General features: G+C 50.1%; 1 protein-coding gene across 1 annotated transcript in view; it reads left to right on the forward strand.

The window, feature by feature from the left end:
- Positions 1 to 522: 522 nt before the first annotated feature.
- Positions 523 to 23,724, forward strand: part of dynlt2b (dynein light chain Tctex-type 2B) — a 30,021-nt gene continuing 6,819 nt past the window's right edge. The window contains exons 1-3 of the mRNA XM_068041599.1: positions 523 to 619; positions 8,029 to 8,162; positions 13,225 to 13,294. Coding sequence (XP_067897700.1) covers positions 576 to 619; positions 8,029 to 8,162; positions 13,225 to 13,294 — 248 coding nt within the window. The 5' untranslated portion in view covers positions 523 to 575. The remainder of the gene's footprint in view (positions 620 to 8,028; positions 8,163 to 13,224; positions 13,295 to 23,724) is intronic.

The raw sequence follows: 23,724 nt of genomic DNA on the forward strand, positions 1-23,724 counted from the left end.
TCTCGGTAATTTTCCACAAGCTGTAGAAACAACATTTCAGTATTTCTTATTCTCACAGTAATGTGGAGAAATCAGTTCAGCCATGAACTTATTGAATGGCAGAGCAGGCTCCAGGTGCTGAGTGGCAACTCCTCCTTCTAATTCGTATGTTTGTAAGCTCGTATACATGACTGTCCTTCCTGATGTCATGTCTGAATGGGCCAACTCTAAATTTAAGGGTATGCCTCCTTGTTTTGGGCTGTGACATTTTAACAGGAAGTAAAGCATCACTCTGCCAGGCTGGGGCCAGTGCCGTTGCAAAGTTCTTGCTGCTGGGTTTAAGGTGCAGCAGAGCCGAATCACAGGGGTTGGGGAGGCGGGTGGACAGGAATCCCAGTGTTTCTGATAAACGAGGAAAGGGTGGTTTCCGGAACCAATCCGCCGGGACATTGTTTCCGGGGGTCCCTGCCGTGGGGGACAATGTGCGGGGCGGAAGTGCTGGGTGGGGGACAATGTGCGGGGCGGAAGTGCTGGGTGGGGGACAATGTGCGGGTCGGAAATGCGCTGGTTGCCATGGTGAGGGGACCTGTGGGGAAATGTCGGAAAATACTTACAACATCAGACCGGCGTTTCAGCGCAGGTACCGCCCGAGACAGAGAGTGTCTACCCGGGGGCACGGGGTGGGAGAGAGTGTGTCTACCCCGTGGGGGCGGGTGAGAGAGTGTCCCCGGGCAGGAGGTGGGGGTGGGGAGAGAGTGTGTACCCTGGGGGGGAGGGAGGATGGGGGGAGAGTGTGTACCCTGGGGGGGAGGGAGGATGGGGGGAGAGTGTGTACCCTGGGGGGGGGGAGAAGAGAGTGTCCCTGGGGGGGGAGGGGGGATGGGGGGAGAGTGTGTACCCTGGGGGGGGGGAGAAGAGAGTGTCCCTGGGGGGGAGGGGGGATGGGGGGAGAGTGTGTACCCTGGGGGGGGGGGGGGGGGGGAGAAGAGAGTGTCCCCGGGCAGGAGGTGGGGGTGGGGAGAGAGTGTGTACCCTGGGGGGGGGAGAAGAGAGTGTCCCTGGGGGGGAGGGAGGATGGGGGGAGAGTGTGTACCCTGGGGGGGGGGGGGGGGGGGGAGAAGAGAGTGTCCCTGGGGGGGGAGGGGGGATGGGGGGAGAGTGTGTACCCTGGGGGGGGGGGGAGAAGAGAGTGTCCCTTGGAAGGAGTGGGGGGGATGGGGAGAGAGTGTGTACCCTGGGGGGGGGGGAAAGAGAGTTTCCCTGGGGGGGAGGGGGGATGGGGGGAGAGTGTGTACCCTGGGGGGGGGGAGAAGAGAGTGTCCCTTGGAAGGAGTGGGGGGGGATGGGGAGAGAGTGTGTACCCTGGGGGGGGGGGGGAGAAGAGAGTGTCCCTTGGAAGGAGTGGGGGGGGATGGGGAGAGAGTGTGTACCCTGGGGGGGGGAGAAGAGAGTGTCCCTTGGAAGGAGTGGGGGGGATGGGGAGAGAGTGTGTACCCTGGGGGGGGGGGGAGAAGAGAGTGTCCCTTGGAAGGAGTGGGGGGGATGGGGAGAGAGTGTGTACCCTGGGGGGGGGGAAAAGAGAGTTTCCCTGGGGGGGAGGGGGGATGGGGGGAGAGTGTGTACCCTGGGGGGGGGGGGGGAGAAGAGAGTGTCCCCGGGCAGGAGGTGGGGGTGGGGAGAGAGTGTGTACCCTGGGGGGGGGGGGAGAAGAGAGTGTCCCTGGGGGGGAGGGAGGATGGGGGGAGAGTGTGTACCCTGGGGGGGGGGGAGGAGAGAGTGTCCCTGGGGGGGGAGGGGGGATGGGGGAGAGTGTGTACCCTGGGGGGGGGGGGAGAAGAGAGTGTCCCTTGGAAGGAGTGGGGGGGATGGGGAGAGAGTGTGTACCCTGGGGGGGGGGGGAAAAGAGAGTTTCCCTGGGGGGGAGGGGGGATGGGGGGAGAGTGTGTACCCTGGGGGGGGGGGGGGGAGAAGAGAGTGTCCCTTGGAAGGAGTGGGGGGGGATGGGGAGAGAGTGTGTACCCTGGGGGGGGGGGAGAAGAGAGTGTCCCTTGGAAGGAGTGGGGGGGGATGGGGAGAGAGTGTGTACCCTGGGGGGGGGGAGAAGAGAGTGTCCCTTGGAAGGAGTGGGGGGGATGGGGAGAGAGTGTGTACCCTGGGGGGGGGGGAGAAGAGAGTGTCCCTTGGAAGGAGTGGGGGGGATGGGGAGAGAGTGTGTACCCTGGGGGGGGGGAAAAGAGAGTTTCCCTGGGGGGGAGGGGGGATGGGGGGAGAGTGTGTACCCTGGGGGGGGGGGAGAAGAGAGTGTCCCTTGGAAGGAGTGGGGGGGGATGGGGAGAGAGTGTGTACCCTGGGGGGGGGGGGAGAAGAGAGTGTCCCTTGGAAGGAGTGGGGGGGGATGGGGAGAGAGTGTGTACCCTGGGGGGGGGAGAAGAGAGTGTCCCTTGGAAGGAGTGGGGGGGATGGGGAGAGAGTGTGTACCCTGGGGGGGGGGGGGGGGGGAGAAGAGAGTGTCCCTTGGAAGGAGTGGGGGGGGATGGGGAGAGAGTGTGTACCCTGGGGGGGGGAGAAGAGAGTGTCCCTTGGAAGGAGTGGGGGGGATGGGGAGAGAGTGTGTACCCTGGGGGGGGGGAGAAGAGAGTGTCCCTTGGAAGGAGTGGGGGGGATGGGGAGAGAGTGTGTACCCTGGGGGGGGGGGGAGAAGAGAGTGTCCCTGGGGGGGAGGGGGGATGGGGGGAGAGAGTGTACCCTGGGGGGGGGGGGAGAAGAGAGTGTCCCTTGGAAGGAGTGGGGGGGATGGGGAGAGTGTGTGTACCCTGGGGGGGGGGAGAAGAGAGTGTCCCTGGGGGGGGGAGGGGGGATGGGGGGAGAGTGTGTACCCTGGGGGGGGGGGGAGAAGAGAGTGTCCCTTGGAAGGAGTGGGGGGGATGGGGAGAGAGTGTGTACCCTGGGGGGGGGAGAAGAGAGTGTCCCTGGGGGGGAGGGGGGATGGGGGGAGAGTGTGTACCCTGGGGGGGGGGGAGAAGAGAGTGTCCCTGGGGGGGAGGGGGGATGGGGGGAGAGTGTGTACCCTGGGGGGGGGGGAGAGAGTGTCCCTTGGAAGGAGTGGGGGGGATGGGGAGAGAGTGTGTACCCTGGGGGGGGGGGGGGGAGAAGAGAGTGTCCCTGGGGGGGAGGGGGGATGGGGGGAGAGTGTGTACTCTGGGGGGGAGAAGAGAGTGTCCCTGGGAAGGAGTGGGGGGGATGGGGGGAGAGTGTGTACCCTGGGGGGGGGGGAAGAGAGTGTCCCTGGGAAGGAGTGGGGGGGAGGGGGGATGGGGAGAGAGTGTGTACCCTGGGGGGGGGGGGGAGAAGAGAGTGTCCCTGGGAAGGAGTGGGGGGGAGGGGGGGATGGGGAGAGAGTGTGTACCCTGGGGGGGGGGGAAGAGAAGAGAGTGTCCCTGGGAAGGAGTGGGGGGGAGGGGGGGATGGGGAGAGAGTGTGTACCCTGGGGGGGGGGGAGAGAAGAGAGTGTCCCTGGGAAGGAGTGGGGGGGAGGGGGGGATGGGGAGAGAGTGTGTACCCTGGGGGGGGAAGAGAAGAGAGTGTCCCTGGGGGGGAGGGGGATGGGGGGAGAGTGTGTACCCTGGGGGGGAGAAGAGAGTGTCCCTGGGAAGGAGTGGGGGGGATGGGGAGAGAGTGTGTACCCTGGGGGGGGGGGGGGGAGAAGAGAGTGTCCCTGGGAAGGAGTGAGGGGGATGGGGAGAGAGTGTGTACCCTGGGGGGGGGGGGAGAAGAGAGTGTCCCTGGGAAGGAGTGGGGGGGAGGGGGGGATGGGGAGAGAGTGTGTCCCCTGGGGGGGTGGGGGGGAGAGAAGAGAGTGTCCCTGGGAAGGAGTGGGGGGATGGGGAGAGAGTGTGTACCCTGGGGGGGGGGGAGAAGAGAGTGTCCCTGGGAAGGAGTGGGGGGGAGGGGGGGATGGGGAGAGAGTGTGTACCCTGGGGGGGGGGGGGGGGAGAGAGAAGAGAGTGTCCCTGGGAAGGAGTGGGGGGGATGGGGAGAGAGTGTGTACCCTGGGGGGGGGGGGGGGGGGGAGAGAAGAGAGTGTCCCTGGGAAGGAGTGGGGGGGAGGGGGGGATGGGGAGAGAGTGTGTACCCTGGGGGGGGAGAAGAGAGTGTCCCTGGGAAGGAGTGGGGGGGAGGGGGGGATGGGGAGAGAGTGTGTACCCTGGGGGGGGGGGGGGAAGAGAGAAGAGAGTGTCCCTGGGAAGGAGTGGGGGGATGGGGAGAGAGTGTGTACCCTGGGGGGGGAGAAGAGAGTGTCCCTGGGAAGGAGTGGGGGGGAGGGGGGGATGGGGAGAGAGTGTGTACCCTGGGGGGGGGGGGGAGAGAGAAGAGAGTGTCCCTGGGAAGGAGTGGGGGGGATGGGGAGAGAGTGTGTACCCTGGGGGGGGGGGGGGGGGGGAGAAGAGAATGTATACCCCGTGGGTGGGGGGGTGGGGAAGAGAGTGTCCCTGGGCAGAAGGGGGGCGGATGGGGGGAGAGTGTGTACCCCGTGGGGGAAGGGGGTGGACGAGTGTTCCTGGGCAGGAGGGGGGGGGGGGATGGGGGGAGAGTGTGTACCTCGTGGGGGGAGGGGGTGGACGAGTGTTCCTGGGCAGGAGGGGGGGGGGGGATGGGATGGGGGGAGAGTGTGTACCCCGTGGGGGGAGGGGGTGGAAGAGTGTCCCTGGGCAGGAGGCGGGGGGGATGGGGAGAGACTGTGTCCCCGGGGAGGGGTGTGGAGGTGGGGGAGGGTGGCGGGGAACTGTGTTGCTTGCTGCCTCCATCTCGCTTTCTCTTTCGTCAAATTGTGCTTCTAAAGGTTGTGCTTTTTCCCCGCACTGTTTGGATATTTGAATGCTATGGCACTGATGGAGTCCATTCAGCCCATCTTGCCTCTGCTGGCTCTTTGAAAGACCTGTCCAATTAGTCCCACTTCCACCTGGTCTTTCCCCAGAGCTCTGCAAATGTTTTTCTTCCATTCCCTTATGAACCTATTGAACCTGTTTCCACCCCTTTTCAAACAGTGCATTCCAGCTCACAGTGACTCACTGTGTAAAAATTCTTCTCATTTCCCTTGGCTTTTTATAATTAGTCATTTAGTTTGTATTCCCCCTTTAGCAGCTCTTTCAGCCTCTGACCTGCTCTCTTTCCTGCTCAGTGTTTTGGCCATTTAGGTTTTGTTGCTTGCGGCCCCTGCATCCTTCAGATACCCCCAGCCTCTTCTCTTTCTGGAACGCTGTCCTGACTTTCAGTGACAACCCTGAACTGTAAAACAACAAAAGAATCGACACTTCGATTTGCCTCTTTAAAAAAGAACTAATCAATTTCTGCTAAGTGAAGATTTGTTGCTAAACTTCACTGTGCCATTTTTGTTCAGTCCATTTTCATTGGCCTTTCTTCCTGGGCATTAAAATTAGTTAACCACGTCCATCGTCTGATCGACATTGAAGCTCCAACCGCAGCACCCAGACAATCCTGACAGAAAAATATTGTTGCTCCCTGTGTTCTGCGCCTTGCCTCAGCTTTAAAATCACTGCTGTGTCTGTTCCACGTTTTCCTCCCTCTGCCTCCACCATTACAGCTTGGATTTCAAAAGCCTTTCCAAGCACCTTAGCCTTTCCCACTGCTGCCTGTCCATCCCTAAGTTAATGGAAATATTTCCTCCACAAAGCCCCCACAGACTGGGCTCAGAGGGCGCATTCCAGATCATCATAACTGGCTGATTAAAAATATTCTGCTGATCTCCCCTCTGCTTCTTTTGGCAAACACTTTAAATCTGTGTTCTCTGGATACTGACCCTTCCACCACTGGAAACAGTTTCTCATCTACTCTCCCCTCAAATCCCGTCATGATTTTGAACACCTCTCTTTAATTTCCTCTTAGCCTTTGTTCTAAGGAGAACAACCCCAGTCTCCCTGTATAACTGAAGTCCCGTATCCCTGGTGCCATTCTTGTAAATCTCCTCTGCACCCTGTCCAAGGCCTTGACATCCTTCCTAAAGTGTGATGCCCAGCTTTGGACACAGTACTCCAATTGGGGCCGAACCAATGTTTATAAACGGTTAGCATAACTTCCTTGCCTTTGTTCTCTATGCCTTTATTTATAAAGCCCAGGGTCCTGTATGCTTTTTTTTAACAGTCTTTTTAACTCATCCTGTCACCCCACATAACCCTCTCTGTTGTTGAACACCTTTTAAAATGGTATCATTTAGTTTATATTACCTCTCCTCATTCTTCCTACCAAAATGTACCACTTCACACTCCTCTGCATTAAATTTCATCTGCCACGTGTCTGTGCATTTTGCCAGTCTATGTCCTCGTGAAGTCTGTCACCATCCTCCTCATTGTTTACTATAATTCTGAGTTTCATGTCATAGAGTCGTACAGCATAGAAACGGGCCCTTCTGCCCACCGTGTCCATGCCGACCATAATGCCTATCTATACTAATCCCACCTGCCTGCATTAATTCCATATCCCTCTATGCCTTGCTCATTCAAGTACCTGTCCATATGCCTCGTAAATGTCGCTACTTTTCCTGCCTCCACCACCTCCTCAGGCAGCTCATTCCAGATACTATTTTTTGTGTGAAAAATTTACCCCTTTGATCCCCTTTAAACCTCCTCCCTCTCATCTTAAATCTATGCCCTCTAGTTTTAGTCACCCCTACCATGGGCAACAGACTCTGTCTATCTACCCTATCTAGGCCTCTCATAATTTTATATACCTCTATCATGTCCCCTCTCAGCCTCCTTTGCTCCAGGGAAGACAGACCCAGCCTTTATAACTCAAGCCCTCCAAACCAGGCAACGTCCTTGTGAATCCTTTCTGCACGCTCTCTAGTTTAATCACATCTTTCCTGTAGTGTGGAAACCAGAACTGCACGCAGTACTCCAAATGCGGCCTAACCAACATTATGTACAACTGTAACATGACGTTCCAACTCTTGTACTCAATGCCTCGGCCGATGAAGGCAAGCATGCCGTACACCTTCTTCACCACCCTGTCTACCTGTGTTGCCACTTTCAGGGAATTATGTACTTGCACCCCAAAATTATGCCCTGCACACCGAAGTCCAGGTCATTAATATATATCAAAACAAGCTGTACCAACCCCTGGGGGAGGGGGGCATCACTGTATACTTCCCTCCAGTCTGATAAATAAACATTCACCACTACTCTCTGCTTTCTGTTGCTTGGCCAATTTCATATCCACACTGTCCTGACCTTTTAAACTCACGGGTTTCAACTTTGCTAATAACTCTGTTATGTGGTACTTTCCCAAATGCCTTTTGAAAGTCCATATACAGACCAGTACCTGCACTACTCTCGTCAGTCCTCTCCGTTGCTTCAACAAAATCAAGCTGTTCAAACACTATTTGCCTTTAGCAAATCCTTGCTGGTTGTCAGTTATTAATCTATATTTTCCAAGTAACAATTCACTTTGCCTCGGATTATTGTCTCTAAAAGATCCCCCACAAAATTTCTTTACTTGTCCCATTACTTCCCCCTTTTTCCCTTGCACAATCATCCCTTTTGTCATTCAATCCCTCCTGCCTTGTACACTATCACAGACCTTCCCTTTTGTTCTTTCTCTCTCACCTTCCTTTTCCCTGGCTCTGTACTGGCTTATAAACAGTTAAATCTCTAACATCTAGTTCGGATGAAGTGCCGTTGGTCTGAAATATTAACTTTGTTTCTCCCTCCATGGATGCCGCCTGGCCTCCTGAGTGTTTCCAGCATTTCTGTTTTTAGTTCCGATTTCCAGCAACCGCAGTAATTTGCTTTTTGTAGAAGTATAGGGGCCTGGGCAAGGTGTCAGTGTGCTGTTGCTTGATCTGTTACCCAGCAGCTTCAGGAGAGATGAGGAAGGAGCAGGCAAGCCAAAAGTCTGTTGGTGTAACTCGAATGCTAGTCTTGTGTAATGGGAAGCAAATTATCGCCCTGGTATAATAAAGCTGTGCACATAGTGTCGCTTAAGTGTAAACGCTGTAGAATGGCATGTACTAATGGCCAACACTATTGTCACTAGATTCAAGCCAGCCGTTGTAAAAGGAAAGATCAATAATGTGCTGAAGGAGGAACTATCGAACAAATTTTATGACCCAGAGGAGGTTCCCAACATGACTAAGAAGATTGCAGAGGCCATAAAAACTCAAGTGAAAGGTACAGTACACATGTAGTGATCCTTGTATCCTACCTGTACATGTTGCACTGGCATCTTTATGAGCTACAAGTAGGTGAGGTGGCACTTCAGCATTACAATCCCCACCAGTTACACCACCCCACCTATGAGACATATAACGACTTTCATTTATATAGTGCCTTTGACCTGGTAAAATGTTGCAGGGCAATTGACGAGAGGATTAGGGAGTGAAATCCAGGGCTTGGGGCCTGGGTAGATGAAGGCATGGCAGCCAGTGATGGAGTCATGAAAATCAGGGATGTGCAAGAGGCCAGAATTGGAGAAGTGCAGAGATCTTGGAGGGATGTAAGAGGTTACAGAGATCGGGAGGGGCGAGGCCATGGAGGGATTTGGAAAATAAAAGGATAGCAGCTTTAAAGTTGAGGTATTGGTGGATCAGGAGCCAAGATAGATTGGTGAGCACAGCGGGTGCTGAGTGAAAGGGGCTCAGTGCAAGTTGGGATACGGGTAGCAGGGTTTTGGATATGCTCCATTTTATGTCGGGTGCAAGGTGGCAGGCTGGCCAAGAGAGCATTGGAATGGTCACGCCTAGAGGTAACAAAGGTACGGATGAGGGTTTCAGCAGCAGGTAGGCTGAGGCGGGGTGGAGTAGGGCGATGTTACAGACATATAAATAGATGGCCTTGGTGATATGTACTTGGAAAGAAAAACATTTACAGGGTGGGGGAGGGATTGGGAGTAATTGGATAGCTCCTTGAAAAGAACTGGCATGTGCACAATGTGCTGCACCATTCCATAAAACTTGGAACTTGAAGATGAAAATTGGTGCTGGACATGTATTGCGTACTCTTCAATAACTTGTTATAAAATCAGTTTAAATACTTTCACCGTGACTACGAAGCAGTTTATTCTCTGATTTCAACACCCTGCTCCTGAAAGTGTTGACTAAACACTGGAACACCGATGGCCTTTGACCTCTAGTATCTCAGGTGAGTGACCTTTCTTCGTACATGAGCCTTGGCGGTGAGCGGCTTGACAGTAGGCACCCTCGCTGGGGACAATCCCATCCTCCGCCAGAGGCATTGAGGTCTGACTCCCCTTTTCTACTGCTCCCCAGGCTAAGATTAGCTGGCCTGGCCCAAACTGGGGGGGGGTTTGGGGTTGTGGGGAGATCCATTGCGGGACCTCCTGATCTGGTTGACTCTATCACCTCACGCATCATGTTTGCCCACTGCCTTGGCTAGAACACAATTTCTTTCTGCTTGTTGCTGGCAAAATAAAAGCCATCCCTTTCAGCTCCCACTAACACCTGTGTGCCTTTGGCCAAAACCCCCTCAAGCTTGCACCTGATCCAAAGATGTTACTGTTTACTTGCCTTTCTCACATGCATTCAGTTTCCACCTCCTGTTCTGCCCACCCCTCCTCCATCGCTCCTTCCCGTGAATCTATTTATCATTGAGTTCCAATTTCTCAAATAACCGGTCCTCCTCTGAACAGAGTCCCACGCTGCTGTTCCCCTGCCCTTGCCATCTTCCTGTGTCCCAGCAGATTGATTTTAAAATCCTTGCCATCTATTTCAAGTCCCTCCGAGGCCTCATCCCACTGCACTGCCTTGATCTGCCGCCAGTCCTACGTCCTGTACCTGGTCTGCCTATTTGACCTCAACCCAACTCTTGTCTTCCGCTCCACCACCATTAATATCGTTTAGGGAAGGAAATCTGCTGTTCTTACCTGGTCTGGCCCACATGTGACTCCAGACCCACAGGCACTGTGGTTAACTCTTAAATGCCTGCTGAAATGGCCTAGCAAGCCGCTCAGTGATACCAACCACGAGAGAAAAGTCTAAAGGAATGAAACCGGACGGACCACCTGGCATCAACCTGGGCACTGGAAACGACAATGGCAACCCCAGCCCAGTTGACCCTGCAAAGTGCTTCTTACTAACATCTGGGGGCTTGTGCCAAAGTTGGGAGAGCTGTCCCACAGATTAGTCAAGCAACAGCCTGACATATTCATACACATAGAATCATACCTTTCAGACAATGTCCCAGACACTACCATCACCATCCCCGGGTATGTCCTGTCCCACCGTCAGGACAGACCCAGCAGAGGTGGCGGCACAGTGGTATACAATTGGGAGGGAGTTGCCCTGGGAGTCCTCAACGTCAGCTCTGGACCCCATGAAGTCTCATGGCATCAGGCCAAACATGGACAAGGAAACCTCCTGCTGATTACCACCTACTGCCCTCCCTCAGCTGATGAATCAGTACTCCTCCACGTTGAACAGCACTTGGAAGAAGCACTGAGGGTGGCAAGGGCACAGAATGTACTCTGGGTGGGGGACTTCAATGTCCATGACCAAGAGTAGCTCGATAGCACCACTACTGACCGAGCTGGCCGAGTCCTAAAGGACATAGCTTCTAGACTGGGTCTGCGGCCAGTGGTGAGGGAACCAACAAGAGAGGAAAATCTACTTGGCCTCGTCCTCACCAATCTACCTGATGCATCTGTTCATGACAGTATTGGTAGGAGTGACTACCGCATAGTCCTTGTGGAGACGAAGTCCTGTCTTCACATTGAGGATACCCTCCACTGCCACTGTGCTAAATGGGATAGATTTCGAACAGATCTCGCAACTCAAAACTGGGCATCCATTAGGCACTTGTGGCCCATCAGCAGCAGCAGAATTGTATTCAACCACAATCTGTAACCTCATGGCCCAGCATACTGTATATCATTACCATCAACCCTGGTTCAGTGAAGAGTGCAGGAGGGCATGCCAGGAGTAGCATTAGGCATACCTAAAATGAGGTGTCAACCCAGTGAAGCTACAACAAAGGACTGCTTGCATGCCAAACTGGAAGCAGCATGCAATAGACGGGGCGAAGTGATCCCACAACCAACGTATCAGATCTAAGCTCTGCAGTCCTGCCACATCCAGTTGTGAATGGTTTAGTTTAGTTTAGAGGTACAGCACTGAAACAGGCCCTTCGGCCCACCGGGTCTGTGCCGACCATCAACCACCCATTTATACTAATCCTACACTAATCCCATATTCCTACCACATCCCCACCTGTCCCTATATTTCCCTACCACCTACCTATACTAGGGGCAATTTGTAATGGCCAATTTACCTACCAACCTGCAAGTCTTTTGGCTTGTGGGAGGAAACCGGAGCACCCGGAGGAAACCCACGCAGACACAGGGAGAACTTGCAAACTCCACACAGGCAGTACCCGGAATTGAACCCGGGTCGCTGGAGCTGTGAGGCTGCGGTGCTAACCACTGCGCCACTGGTGGTGGACAATTAAACAGTTAATTGGAGGAGGTGGCTCTACAAATATCGCCATTCTCAATTATGGGGAAGCCAAGCACATCAGTGCAAAAGACAAGGCTGAAGCACTTGCAACACTCTTCAGCCAGAAGTGCTGAGTGGATGATCCATTTAGGCCTCCTCGATAGGTCCCCAGCATCACAGATGCCAGACTTCAGCAAATTCTATTTACCCCACGTGATATCAAAAAATGGCTGAAGGCTCTGGATACTGCAAAGGCTATGGGCCCTGACAGAGATATTGCAATGTACTGAAGACTTGTGCTCCAGAACTGACTGCACCCCTAACCAAGATGTTGCAGTACATCCCGTGCCTGGATGAGTGCGGTTCCAACAACACTCAAGAAGCTTAACACCATGCAGTACAAAGCAGCCCGTTTGATTGGCACCCGATCCAGCACCTAAAACATTCACTCCCTCCACCACTGGCGCACAGTGGCAGCAGTGTGTACCATCTATAAGATGCACTGCAGCAACTCACCAAGGCTTCTTCGACAGCACCTTCCAAACCCACAACCTCTTCCACCTAGAAAGACAAGGGCAGCAGATGCATGGGAACACCACCACCTGCAAGTTCCCCTCCAAGTCACACACCATCCTGACTTGGAACTATATTGCCGTTCCTTCACTGTCGCTGGGTCAAAATCCTAGAACACTCTTCCTAACATCACTGTGGGTGTACCAACATCACTGTGGGTGTATCTACACCACATGGACTGCAGCAGTTCTAGAAGGCAGCTCACCACCACCACCTCAAGGGCAATTAGGGATGGGCCATAAATGCTGGCCTAGCCAGCAACACCCACATCCCGTGAAAGAATTTAAAAAAGGCATCCCTGCTCTCAAGAGCAGTCTTCCCAGATCCTTCCACTCTCCACACTTTCAGGAGTCTCCTAGTCGCTCTCCTCTTCAACCATACCTTCAGCTTCACATTCCTCACTCCCTTTCCTGCTTTCTTTTGTTTGTCTTGATTTCCTGCTTGCCGCCCACTTATTTTCCTCTGCTCCCTAAAAGTCTTTTTCTGACTGTGGGAATGCTAAAGAAAAGTTAGCTCTTGTTGTATCATCAGGAGAGTCGATAAAAGTTTATGTCAGAACATAAGAAGTAGGATCAAGAGAAGGTCATACAGCCCCTTGAGCCTGCTCTGCCATTCAGGGTGATCATGGAATCATCAACTCCACTTTCCTGCATTCTCCCCCTATCCCTTGATTCTCTTAGAGTTGAAAAATCTATCGATGTTGGCCTTGAATATACTCAACAACTGAGAATCCATAGCTCCCTGGGGTAGAGGATTCCAAAGACTCTCAACCCTCTGTGTGAAGAACTTTCTCATCTCAGTCTTAAATGGCCGACCCCTTATCCTGAGACTATGACCCACTAGTTCTAGACTCTCCAACCAGGAGAAGCAACCTGTCAGCATCTACCTTGTCAAGCCTCTTAATGTAGTATTTTTGAATGAGATCACCTCTCACTCTTCTAAACTTCAGAAAGTATAGGCCCATTCTACTCAATCTCTCCTCCTAGGACAATTATCTCATCCCAGGAATCAATCTAGTGACCCTTTGTTGCAATCCATCTAAGGCTTGTATAGTCTTCCTAAGCTAAGAGACCAAAAGTGCACAGTACTCTGCCAGAGCCCTGTATAATTAGATTTAGTAAGTATGATAACTATTAGCTCTGCTTTCAGAAGTCTGTGTTCAAAAAACAGTATTTAAATGATTGATCAGAGTTTGTGTCCTATTTTTGCAGAATGTGCGTTTGAGCGATACAAACTGGTGGTCCAGGTTGTTATTGGAGAGCAGCGAGGTGAAGGAGTGAAGTATGTTGTCTATTTATGTTAATTTGCTTTACGCTTGGTCCGATGATTCTTTGTTTCCTTTCCCTCCTTGTCACAAGGCACTATCTCCTTGCACGAGTATTGTTTCAGCTTGCTTTACTAGTGAGTTTCGGTGGGCTATTTAGTAAGGAGGGGATGACACAGGCCCGCTTTCCATTAGGGGGCCACTGGAGGGGTGGGCAGGGGCAACCACACCAGCTTATTTCTTCCTCATAACTTGGTGATGGCCAGTTTTCGCCTCTCCTAATGAGGCCTGATGAAGCCCACTAACACAACACAGACCAGGGGCAGAGTTTGCTCTACTGGCTTTAGGACCCCGTCGTCAGGCTCAAATGGTGAGTGGGTGGGTGGGTGGTCAGAATCCCGTACTGTGTGGGAAACAGTCACTCATTGTGCTTTTCTCCGAATTGGCTAATTAGTGGCCAGAGGGCATTCGCCATCCAATTAAGGATTGTGGGCTGGCTCTCGAAGCTGGGTTGGTGCCAAGAGGAGGCCTCCCAGCTTGGAAGCAGCAGCAGGATGCCTTTCAAGTTATGTGAAGGAGAGGGCGCCCCAAGATGGAGGCACCCTCTCTCCCAACTTCTTTTAAAAGTCTAAATAAAAGGCCTTTGCAGTTGGGTCACCAGTATTGGGGGTGGGGGTGGGGGGGGTGGGGGAACCCCCTCCACAGGGCTGCCTCCTGCTGAAGCCAGGCAGGGAGGGCCTCTAAGCCTGCCTGGAGCACTGGCCCCCTGGTCTGCCACTGCGAGGCTGCCTCCGGGCAGTTAGGCTGGTCCCGACACTTGCAGTGACCTGGAGGCCGACTGGAAAATTAATTTTCACGCCTGCCCGCCCCTATCGGGCTAAAAATCCTCTACAGATTTTGAACCGATAACGTCGTGAAGGCATTGGGTGAGTTCATTTTAATCATGCTTCCAATACTCGTCTCGCTCACCAAATAGACTGGAATGCACTGCTTGAAACGGTGGTGGAAGCAGATGCAGTCGTAACTTTCAAAGGGAAATTGTTTATGGACTTGGAAAGGAAAATCTATCCAGGGCTATGGGGACAGAGCAGGGCGTGGGATTAATGGGACAGCGCTTTGAGATTCGGTGCAGGCACACTGTGTCGAATTGCCTCCTCCTGTGCTGTATCATTTTATGACTATCTGGGTGCATCTTTTAATTATTGAGTAGTTCCCTGATGTTTGAAGACATGGTCTTTCCACTCTTCCACACATGTAGAGTGGGGGAATCTCAGCTACATTTTCACCATATCTGGGGAGTTCTTTAGGTATTTTTCTTGCATTATTGGATATTATACAAGAAGAATTTTTTCGATTAATCCTTCTCTTCCCTAGCCTCTCGCTTTGCTTTATAGTTGCTACCATGGTCAGTGTTCTTACAAACGTAGCTCTCTCATTCCACCTACCTTCCAAATATGCTAATCTACGAGCTTTTCTGCCTCACTGCATAATCAGGCTGTTGAAAGCAAGATTCGTCACACCGTGTTCTTCTCTGCAAAGGTCTTAGAACTGGGGAACTCCTTACTTTCCTTAGTTTTCTTGTGCAATTGTCAAAACTGTCGCATAGGAGGAGGCCATTGAGATCAGTGTACCTGGGCTGGTGTTATTTTACCATCTAGGCTGTTTTAATTTGCCTGCTCCTTCCCCATAACCTTGAATTATGTTCCTTTTCAAACATCCATCTAATTCCCTGTTAAGTGTCCCAGTTGGTTTGGCTTCATCGTAGCCACTTATTTTTTAAAAATTTGTTCTTTGGATGGGGGCGTCACTGGCTATGCCAGCATTTATTGCCCATCCCTAATTGCCCTTGAGAAGGTGGTGGTGAGCCGCCTTCTTGAACCGCTGCAGTCCATTTGGGGTAGGTACACGCACAGTGCTGTTAGGAAGGGCGTTCCAGGATTTTGAACCCAGCGACAGTGAAGGAACGGCGATATAGTTCCAGGTCAGGATGGTTTGTGGCTTGGAGGGGAACTTGCAGGTGATGGTGTTCTCATGCATACGCTGCCCTTTTCCTTCTAGGTGGTGGAGGTCGTGGGTTTGGTAGGTGCTGTCTAAGGAGGCATGGTGAGTTGCTGCAGTGCATCTTGTAGATGGTACACGCTGCTGCCACTGTCCGCTGGTGGTGGAGTGAATTAATGTTTTAGGTGGTGGATGGGATGCCAATCAAACGGGCTGTTTTGTCCTAGATGGTGAGCTTCTTGTTGGAAGGCAAGTGGAGAGTATTCCATCACACTCCTGATTTGTGCCTTGTAGATGGTGGACAGACTTTGGGAAATCAGGAGGGAGGTTACTCACCACAAAACTCCCAGTAACATATTCCAATTGTAATAACCTCACCCTTGAAGTTTCTTGTGCTAATGCTAAAAATATGTCCCTTTATTACCAATTCGTCAGTCAGGTAAATAATCTTTCAATGTCTCTCCTCTCAAATTCTTTCAAAACTCTTTGTATGAAGAAGAATGTGCTAATATCAATGCAAAATGCCTCTTTTTGTTAGTTTGAGCCTGTTTTTTTTTTTATTCGCTCAGAGGATATAGGTATTGCTGGTAAGGCCACCATTTATTACCCATCCCTAATTGCCTTTGAGAAGGTGGTGGTGAGCCGTCTTCAACTCATAGGTTCATAGAATGGTTACAGTACAGAAGGAGGCCATTCAGCCCGTCTTATAAGAACAACTCAGTTAGTTGCACTCTTTCTCACCCCCACCCCCCACCCCTTTTTCCCTGTAGCCCTGAAAATGTTTTCTGTTCAGATAATTATCCAATTCCCTTTTGAACGCCGCAATTGAATCTGCCTCCATCACACTGTCAGGCAGTGCATTCCAGATCCTAACCACTCGCTGGGTAAAAAAGATTTTTCTCATGTCGCCTTTGGTTCTTTTGCCATTCACCGTAAATCTGTGCCCTTTGGTTCTCAACCCTTCTGCCAATGGGAATGATTTCTCCTGATCTACTCTGTCCAGATCTCTTATGATTTTGAACACCTCTATCAAATCACCTCTCAACCTCTTCTCCATAGAGAATGGTCCCAGCTTCTCCTGGAACCATTCTCGTACATCTTTTCTGCACCATCTCTAAAGCTTTCACGTCCCTCCTAAAGTATGGTGCCCAGAATTGGACACAATATACCAGTTGAGGCCAAACCAGTGTTTATTAAAGGTTCAGCATAACTTCCTTGCTTTTGTACTCTATGCCTTTATTTAGGATACTCTCAGCCTTAATAACCACTTTCTTAACCTGCCCTGTCACCTTCAACGATGTGTGCACATGTACCCCCAGGTGCCTCAGCTCCTGCACCCCCCTTCGAATTGTATCCTTTAATTTATGTTGCCTCTCCTCATTCTTCCCACTAAAATGAATCACTTCACACTTCTCTTATTTCCAAGTTTTGAATCATCTGCAAAGTTTTGAAATTGTGCCCTGCACACCCAAGTCTAGATCAAGATGGCTTGTTTGGCCATTTTAGGGGACAGTTAAGAGTCAGCCACATTGCTGTCAGTCTGGAGTCACATATCGGCCAGACCAGGTAATGACAGCAGATTTCCTTCCCTCAAGGGCATTAGTAAGCCAGATTTTTTTTTTTAACGATAATCCAGTACTTTCATGATCTCCGTTACTGCAACTAAATTTTTATTGCAGATGTTATTTACTGCAGCAGTTTAATTTGAAGCAGAGTTGCGGATTTACTATTTTATATAGTATTTGAGATCTCTTTTAAAGGCTTTCTCCCATCTATCCTCGCTCATATCATGCTAGAAATCAGTTTCATGGCTGTTCCATACAAAAGTAGGAAGAACTTGCATTTATATAGCACCTTTCATGGCCTCAGGATATCCTACAGCACTTCACAGCCATGGAGTGATTTTTGAAGTGTCGTCACTGTTGGAAATTGGCAGCAGCCAATGTGCGCACAGCAAGCTCCCACAAACAGCAGTGTGAGAATGACCAGCTAATTTGTTTGTGATTTTGGTTGAGGGATAGAAATTATCCCAGGCCACCGGGAAGAACTGGCCTGCTCTGCTTTGAAATAGCACTGTGGGATCTTTTACATCCACCCAAGGGGGAAGACAGGGCTTCGATTTGACGTCTTAGCTGAAAGATGGCGCCGTACTCAAGTCTTTGGAGTGGGACTTGAACTCACAACCTTCTGACTCAGGCGAGAGAGTGCTACCCACTCAGCAACGGCTGACAAGGTTAGAATATGTTGTTCCAAATAGTTGTTTAATACCCTTGACGATGTATCCAAGTAACCAATTCGTCCAGTTAATAACAATTTCTCATTGGATACTTTCAGGGAAAGGTCAGTGATGAATTCATTCTCTTCAATGAATGCTGATACATATTTCACATTCTGTTGCTATTCTGACTTGCTGTCTTGTATCACATGGGGTTATTTTGATGCCTGTTTATCAGCTGAGAATTATGAATGCACAATATCACCAATGGCTTTTAGTTCTGGTTTAAAGCCCTAATATAGCAACAATGAGAACAGTGAATAGTTGCAGAAAACAACCTTCATAATGTGGAATATGCTACCATAAGAAGTAGTTAATAATAGCAGAGAAGCTTTTAAAGGGAAACAAATAAATACATAAGGGAGAAAGGAATAAAAGGTTTTACTGATAGGGTTAAATAAAGAGGGGTTTGAGAAGGCGCGAATGGAGCATATAAACTTGAGTATAGACCAGTAAAGCTTGTTTCTATGCTGTACATGCTAAGCAATCTTTTAAGATTAAGATTATAAGATTAGAGATACAGCACTGAAACAGGCCCTTCGGCCCACCGAGTCTGTGCCGACCATCAACCACCCATTTATACTAATCCTACACTAATCCCATATTCCTACCAAACATCCCCACCTGTCCCTATATTTCCCTACCACCTACCTATACTAGTGACAATTTATAATGGCCAATTTACCTATCAACCTGCAAGTCTTTTGGCTTGTGGGAGGAAACCGGAGCACCCGGAGAAAACCCACGCAGACACAGGGAGAACTTGCAAACTCCACACAGGCAGTACCCGGAATCGAACCCGGGTCCCTGGAGTTGTGAGGCTGCGGTGCTTGCCACTGTGCCGCCCTAGTTCTATCGGATTGAACAAGCTCCATTTTACCCATAAATCTCACGGGGGGAAATAAATGACATTCTGCTGAGTGCACGGTTAGGTAGTCCTAGCGGAGGCTAATGATCCCCGGAAACACTGTTTGAAAAATCACAGGCACGCCAACCCTTATTGTTGACCCATTTAAGTTAATGGGTAGTGGATCTGGGTCAGCAGACCTGTGATTTCCCAGCCAGTGGTCCCTGTGAGCACCAACCTGGCTAAGATCAGGGGAATCAGTCCTATTGAGGCAACCCTGATGAGGGAGAGCCCAGAGAGAGAGAGAGTGCTGTAACAAGAGAAACAAAAAAAACTGAGAATGAAAAATGATTAGATAGCATATGAGAAGGAACCGGTTCACGGCCAGGATCGAGTTGCCCTTAATTTAAAATGTGTAAAAAGGAGGGCAGTAGAGATGAGACTGCCTTCAATGCAATAAACCTCCCTACCCCTCTCCCTCTTCCTTTAGAACGCTCCTTAAAACCTACCTCTGTGACCACTTGCTCTAATATCTTCTTAGGTAGCTCAGTGTCAAATTTTGTCTGATTACATTCCTCTGAAGTCGCTTGGGATGTTTTGATATGTTAACGATACTAGATAGAATCATAGAATGGTTACAGCACAGAAGGAGGCCTTTTGGCCCTTTGTGTTTGTGCCTGCTCTCTGCAAGAACAACTCACCCCCCCCCCCCCCCCTTTTCCCATAGCCTTACACATTTTTTCTGTTCAAATATTTACCGAAATCCCTTTTGAGAGCCTCAATTGAATCTGCCTCCACCACACTCTCAGGCAGTGCATTCCAGAGACTAACCACTCGCTGCATAATAAAAAGTTTTTCCTCATGTCACCTTTGGTTCTTTTGCCAACTGCCTCAGGCTCTCAACCCTACCGCCAATGGGAACAGTTTCTCTCTATCTACTCTGTCCAGACCCCGTCATAATTTCGAACACCTCTATCAAATCTCTTCTCAACCTTCTCTTCTGTAAGGAGAACACCCCAACTTTTCCCAATTTATCCGGGTATTACTCATTCCTGGAACCATTTTTGCAAATCTTTTCTGTTCCCTTTCCAATGCCTTCACATCCTTCCTAAAGTCTGGTACCCAGAATTGGACACGATACTTCAGTTGAGGCTAAACCATTGTTTTATGAAGGTTCACCATAACGTCCTTGTTTTTGTACTCTATGCCTCCAATATAATGTGCGAGACCCCTTGGGGATGAGCGACCATAATATGATAGAATTCTTCATCAAGATGGAGAGTGATGTAGTTGATTCTGAGACTAGGATCCTGAAACTTAATAAAGAAAACTACGAAGGTATGAGCTGCGAGTTGGCTGTGATGGATTGGGAAACGTTACTTAAAGGGATGATGGTGGATAGGCAATGGCAAACATTCAAAGAGCGCATGGATGAACTGCAACAATTGTTTATTCCTGTCTGGCACAACAGTAAAATGGGAAAGATAGCCAAGCCATGGCTTACAAGGGAAATTAGAGATAGCATTAGATCCAAGGAAGAGGCATACAAATTTGCCAGAAAAAAATAACAGACCAGAGAATTGGGAGCAGTTCAGAATTCAGCAAAGGAGGACCAAGGGATTGATTAAGAAGGGGAAAATAGAGTATGAGAGTACGCTTGTGGGGAACATAAAAACTGACTGTAAAAGTTTCTACAGGTATGTGAAGAGAAAAAGATTGGTGAAGACAAATGTAGGTCCCTTACAGTCAGAAACAGGGGAATTTATTATGGGGAACAAAGAAATGGCTGACCAACTAAATGCATACTTTGGTTCTGTCATTACAAAGGAGGACACAAATATCATACCAGAAATGTTGGGCAACACAGGGTTCAGTGAGATGGAGGAACTGAAGGAAATCAGTATTAGTAGAGAAATGGTGTTGGGGAAATTGATGGGATTGAAGGCCGATAAATCCCCAGGGCCTGATAATCTACATCCCAGAGTACTTAAGGAAGTGGCCCGAGAAATAGTGGATGCATTGGTGGTCATCTTCCAAAATTCTACAGACTCTGGAACAGTTCCTACAGATCGGAGGGTAACTAATGTAACCCCACTATTTAAAAAGGGAAGTAGAGAGAAAACAGGGAATTATAGACCATTCAGTCTGACGTCAGCAGTGGGGAAAATTCTAGAGTCCATTATCAAATATTTTATAGCAGAGCACTTGGAGAACAGTGGTAGAATCGGGCAGAGTCAACATGGATTTACGAAAGGGAAATCATGCTTGACAAATCTACTAGAATTCTTTGAGGATGTAACTAGTAGAGTTGATGAGGGACAGCCAGTGGATGTGGTTTATTTGGACTTTCAGAAGGCTTTCGACAAAGTCCCACATAAGGGATTAGCGTGTAAAATTAAAGCGCATGAGATTGGAGGTAGTGTATTGCGATGGATAGAAAATTGGTTGACAGACAGGAAACAAAGAGTAGGAATAAATGGGTCTTTTTCTAAATGGCAGGCAGTGACTAGTTGGGTACCACAGGGATCGGTGCTAGGACCCCAGCTATTCACAATATACATTAATGATTTAGATGAGGGAACTAAATGTAATATCTCCAAATTTGCAGATGACACAAAACTGGGTGGGAGGGTGAGTTGTGAGGAGGATGCAGAGAGGCTTCAGGGTGACTTGGACAAGTTGAGTGAGTGGGCTAATGCATGGCAGATGCAGTATAATGTGGATAAATGTGAGGTTATCCACTTTGGTAGCAAAACCAGGAAGGCAGATTATTATCTGAACGGCTATAAACTGAGAGAGGGGAATATGCAGCGAGACCTGGGTGTTCTCATACACCAGTCGCTGAAGGTAAGCGTGCAGGTGCAACAGGCGGTAAAAAAGGCAAATGGTATGTTGACCTTCATAGTGAGAGGATTCGAGTACAGGAGCAGGGATGTCTTGTTGCAATTATACAGGGCCTTGGTGAGGCCATACCTGGAATATTGTGTGCAGTTTTGGTCTCCTTATCTGAGGAAGGATGTTCTTGCTATAGAGGAAATGCAGCGAAGATTTACCAGACTGATTCCTAGGTTGGTGGGACTGAGGTATGAGGAGAGATTGAGTTGGTTAGGATTGTATTCGCTGGAGTTCAGAAGAGTGAGGGGGGATCTCATAGAAACCTATAAAATTCTAACAGGACTTGACAGGGTAGATGTAGGAAGGATGTTCCCGATGGAGGGGGAGTCCAGAACCAGGGGTCATAGTCTAAGGATATGGGGTAAACCTTTCAGGACTGAGATGAGGAGAAATTACTTCACCTGAGCCTGTGGAATTCGCTACCACAGAAAGCAGTTGAGGCCAAAACATTGTATGTTTTCAAGAAGGAGTTAGATATAGCTCTTGGGTCTAAAGGGACCAAAGGATATGGGACGAAAGCGGGAACAGGTTACTGAGTTGGATGATCAGCCATGATCATAATGAATGGTGGAGCAGGCTCGAAGGGCTGAATGGCCGATTGCTGCTCCTATTTTCTATGTTTCTCTAAAGCCTAGGATCCTGTATGCCTAATTAACCACTTTCTCAACATGCCCTGCCACCTTCAATGATCTGTGTACATATACTGCCAGGTCGCTCTGCTCCTTTTCAAATTGTACCCTTCAATTTATATTGCCTCTCCTGTTCTTCCTACCAAAATGAAACATTTCACACTTCTTTGCATTAAATTTCATCTGCCACGTGCCTGCCCATACCACCAGCTTGTCTGTCCTCTTGAAGTCTATACTATCCTCCTCACAGTTTGCAATACTTACAAGATTTGTGTCATCTGCAAATTTTGAAATTGTGTCCTGTGCATCCAAGTCTAGATCATTAATATAGATCAAGAAAAGCTTTGGTCCTAGTACTGACCTCTGGGGAGCCCTACTGTATACCTCCCTCCAGTCTGAAAAACAACTGTTCACCAATATACTCTGTTACTGTCACACAGCCTGGAGCTGGAGCTGGATGAACTTCGGATCATTCGGGAGGCGGAGGGGGTTATTGAGAGGAGTTATGGGGAGGTAGTCACACCTCAGGTAAAAGAAGTAGGTAGATGGGTTACCGTCAGGGGAAGGAGAGGGAACCAGCAGGCAGTGCAGGGATCCCCTGTGGCCGTTTCCCTCAACAACAGGTATACCGTTTTGGATACTGTTGCGGGGGACGACTTACCAGGGGTAAGCAATGGGGTACAGGTCTCTGGCACAGAGTCTGTCCCTGCTGCTCAGAAGGGAAGGGGGAAGAGGAGCAGAGCATTAGTCATTGGGGACTCCATAGTTAGGGGAACAGATAGGAGGTTCTGTGGGAACGAGAGAGACTCACGGTTGGTGTGTTGCCTCCCAGGTGCCAGGGTTCGTGATGTCTCGGATCGTGTTTTTGGGATCCTTAAGGGGGAGGGGGAGCAGCCCCAAGCCGTGGTCCACATAGGCACCAACGACATAGGTAGGAAGAGAGATGGGGATTTAAGGCAGAAATTCAGGGAGCTAGGGTGGAAGCTTAGAGCGAGAACAAACAGTTGTTATCTCTGGGTTGTTGCCCGTGCCACGTGCTAGCGAAGCGAGGAATAGGGAGAGAGAGGAGTTGAACACGTGGCTGCAGGGATGGTGTAGCAGGGAGGGTTTTGGTTTCCTGGATAATTGGGGCTCTTTCTGGGGTAGGTGGGACCTCTACAAACAGGATGGTCTTCACCTGAACCAGAGGGGTACCAATATCCTGGGGGGGAGATTTGCCAGTGCTCTTCGGGGGGGTTAAACTAATTCAGCAGGGGAATGGGAACCTAAATTGTAGTTCCAGTGTACAGGATGTTGAGAGTAGTGAGGTCAGGGATAAGGTTACAAGGACGCAAGAGGGTACTGGCAAGCAAGAACCTGGTTTAAAGTGTGTCTACTTCAACACCAGGAGCATCCGGAATAAGGTGGGTGAGCTTGCAGCATGGGTTGGTACCTGGGATCTCGATGTTGTGGCCATTTCGGAGACATGGGTAGAGCAGGGGCAGGAATGGATGTTGCAGGTTCCGGGATTTAGATGTTTCAGTAAGAACAGAGAAGATGGTAAAAGAGGGCGGGGTGTGGCATTGTTAATCAAGGAGAGTATTACAGCGGCAGAAAGGACGTTTGAGGACTCGTCTACTGAGGTAGTATGGGCCGAGGTTAGAAACAGGAGAGGAGAGGTCACCCTGTTGGGAGTTTTCTATAGACCTCCGAATAGTTCCAGAGATGTAGAGGAAAGGATAGCGAAGATGATTCTCGACAGGAGCGAGAGTAACAGGGTAGTTGTTATGGGGGACTTTAACTTTCCAAAGATTGACTGGAAAT

The sequence above is a fragment of the Heterodontus francisci genome, chromosome 11, assembly GCF_036365525.1.
Source record: "Heterodontus francisci isolate sHetFra1 chromosome 11, sHetFra1.hap1, whole genome shotgun sequence".
NCBI classification, from domain to species: Eukaryota; Metazoa; Chordata; class Chondrichthyes; order Heterodontiformes; family Heterodontidae; genus Heterodontus; species Heterodontus francisci.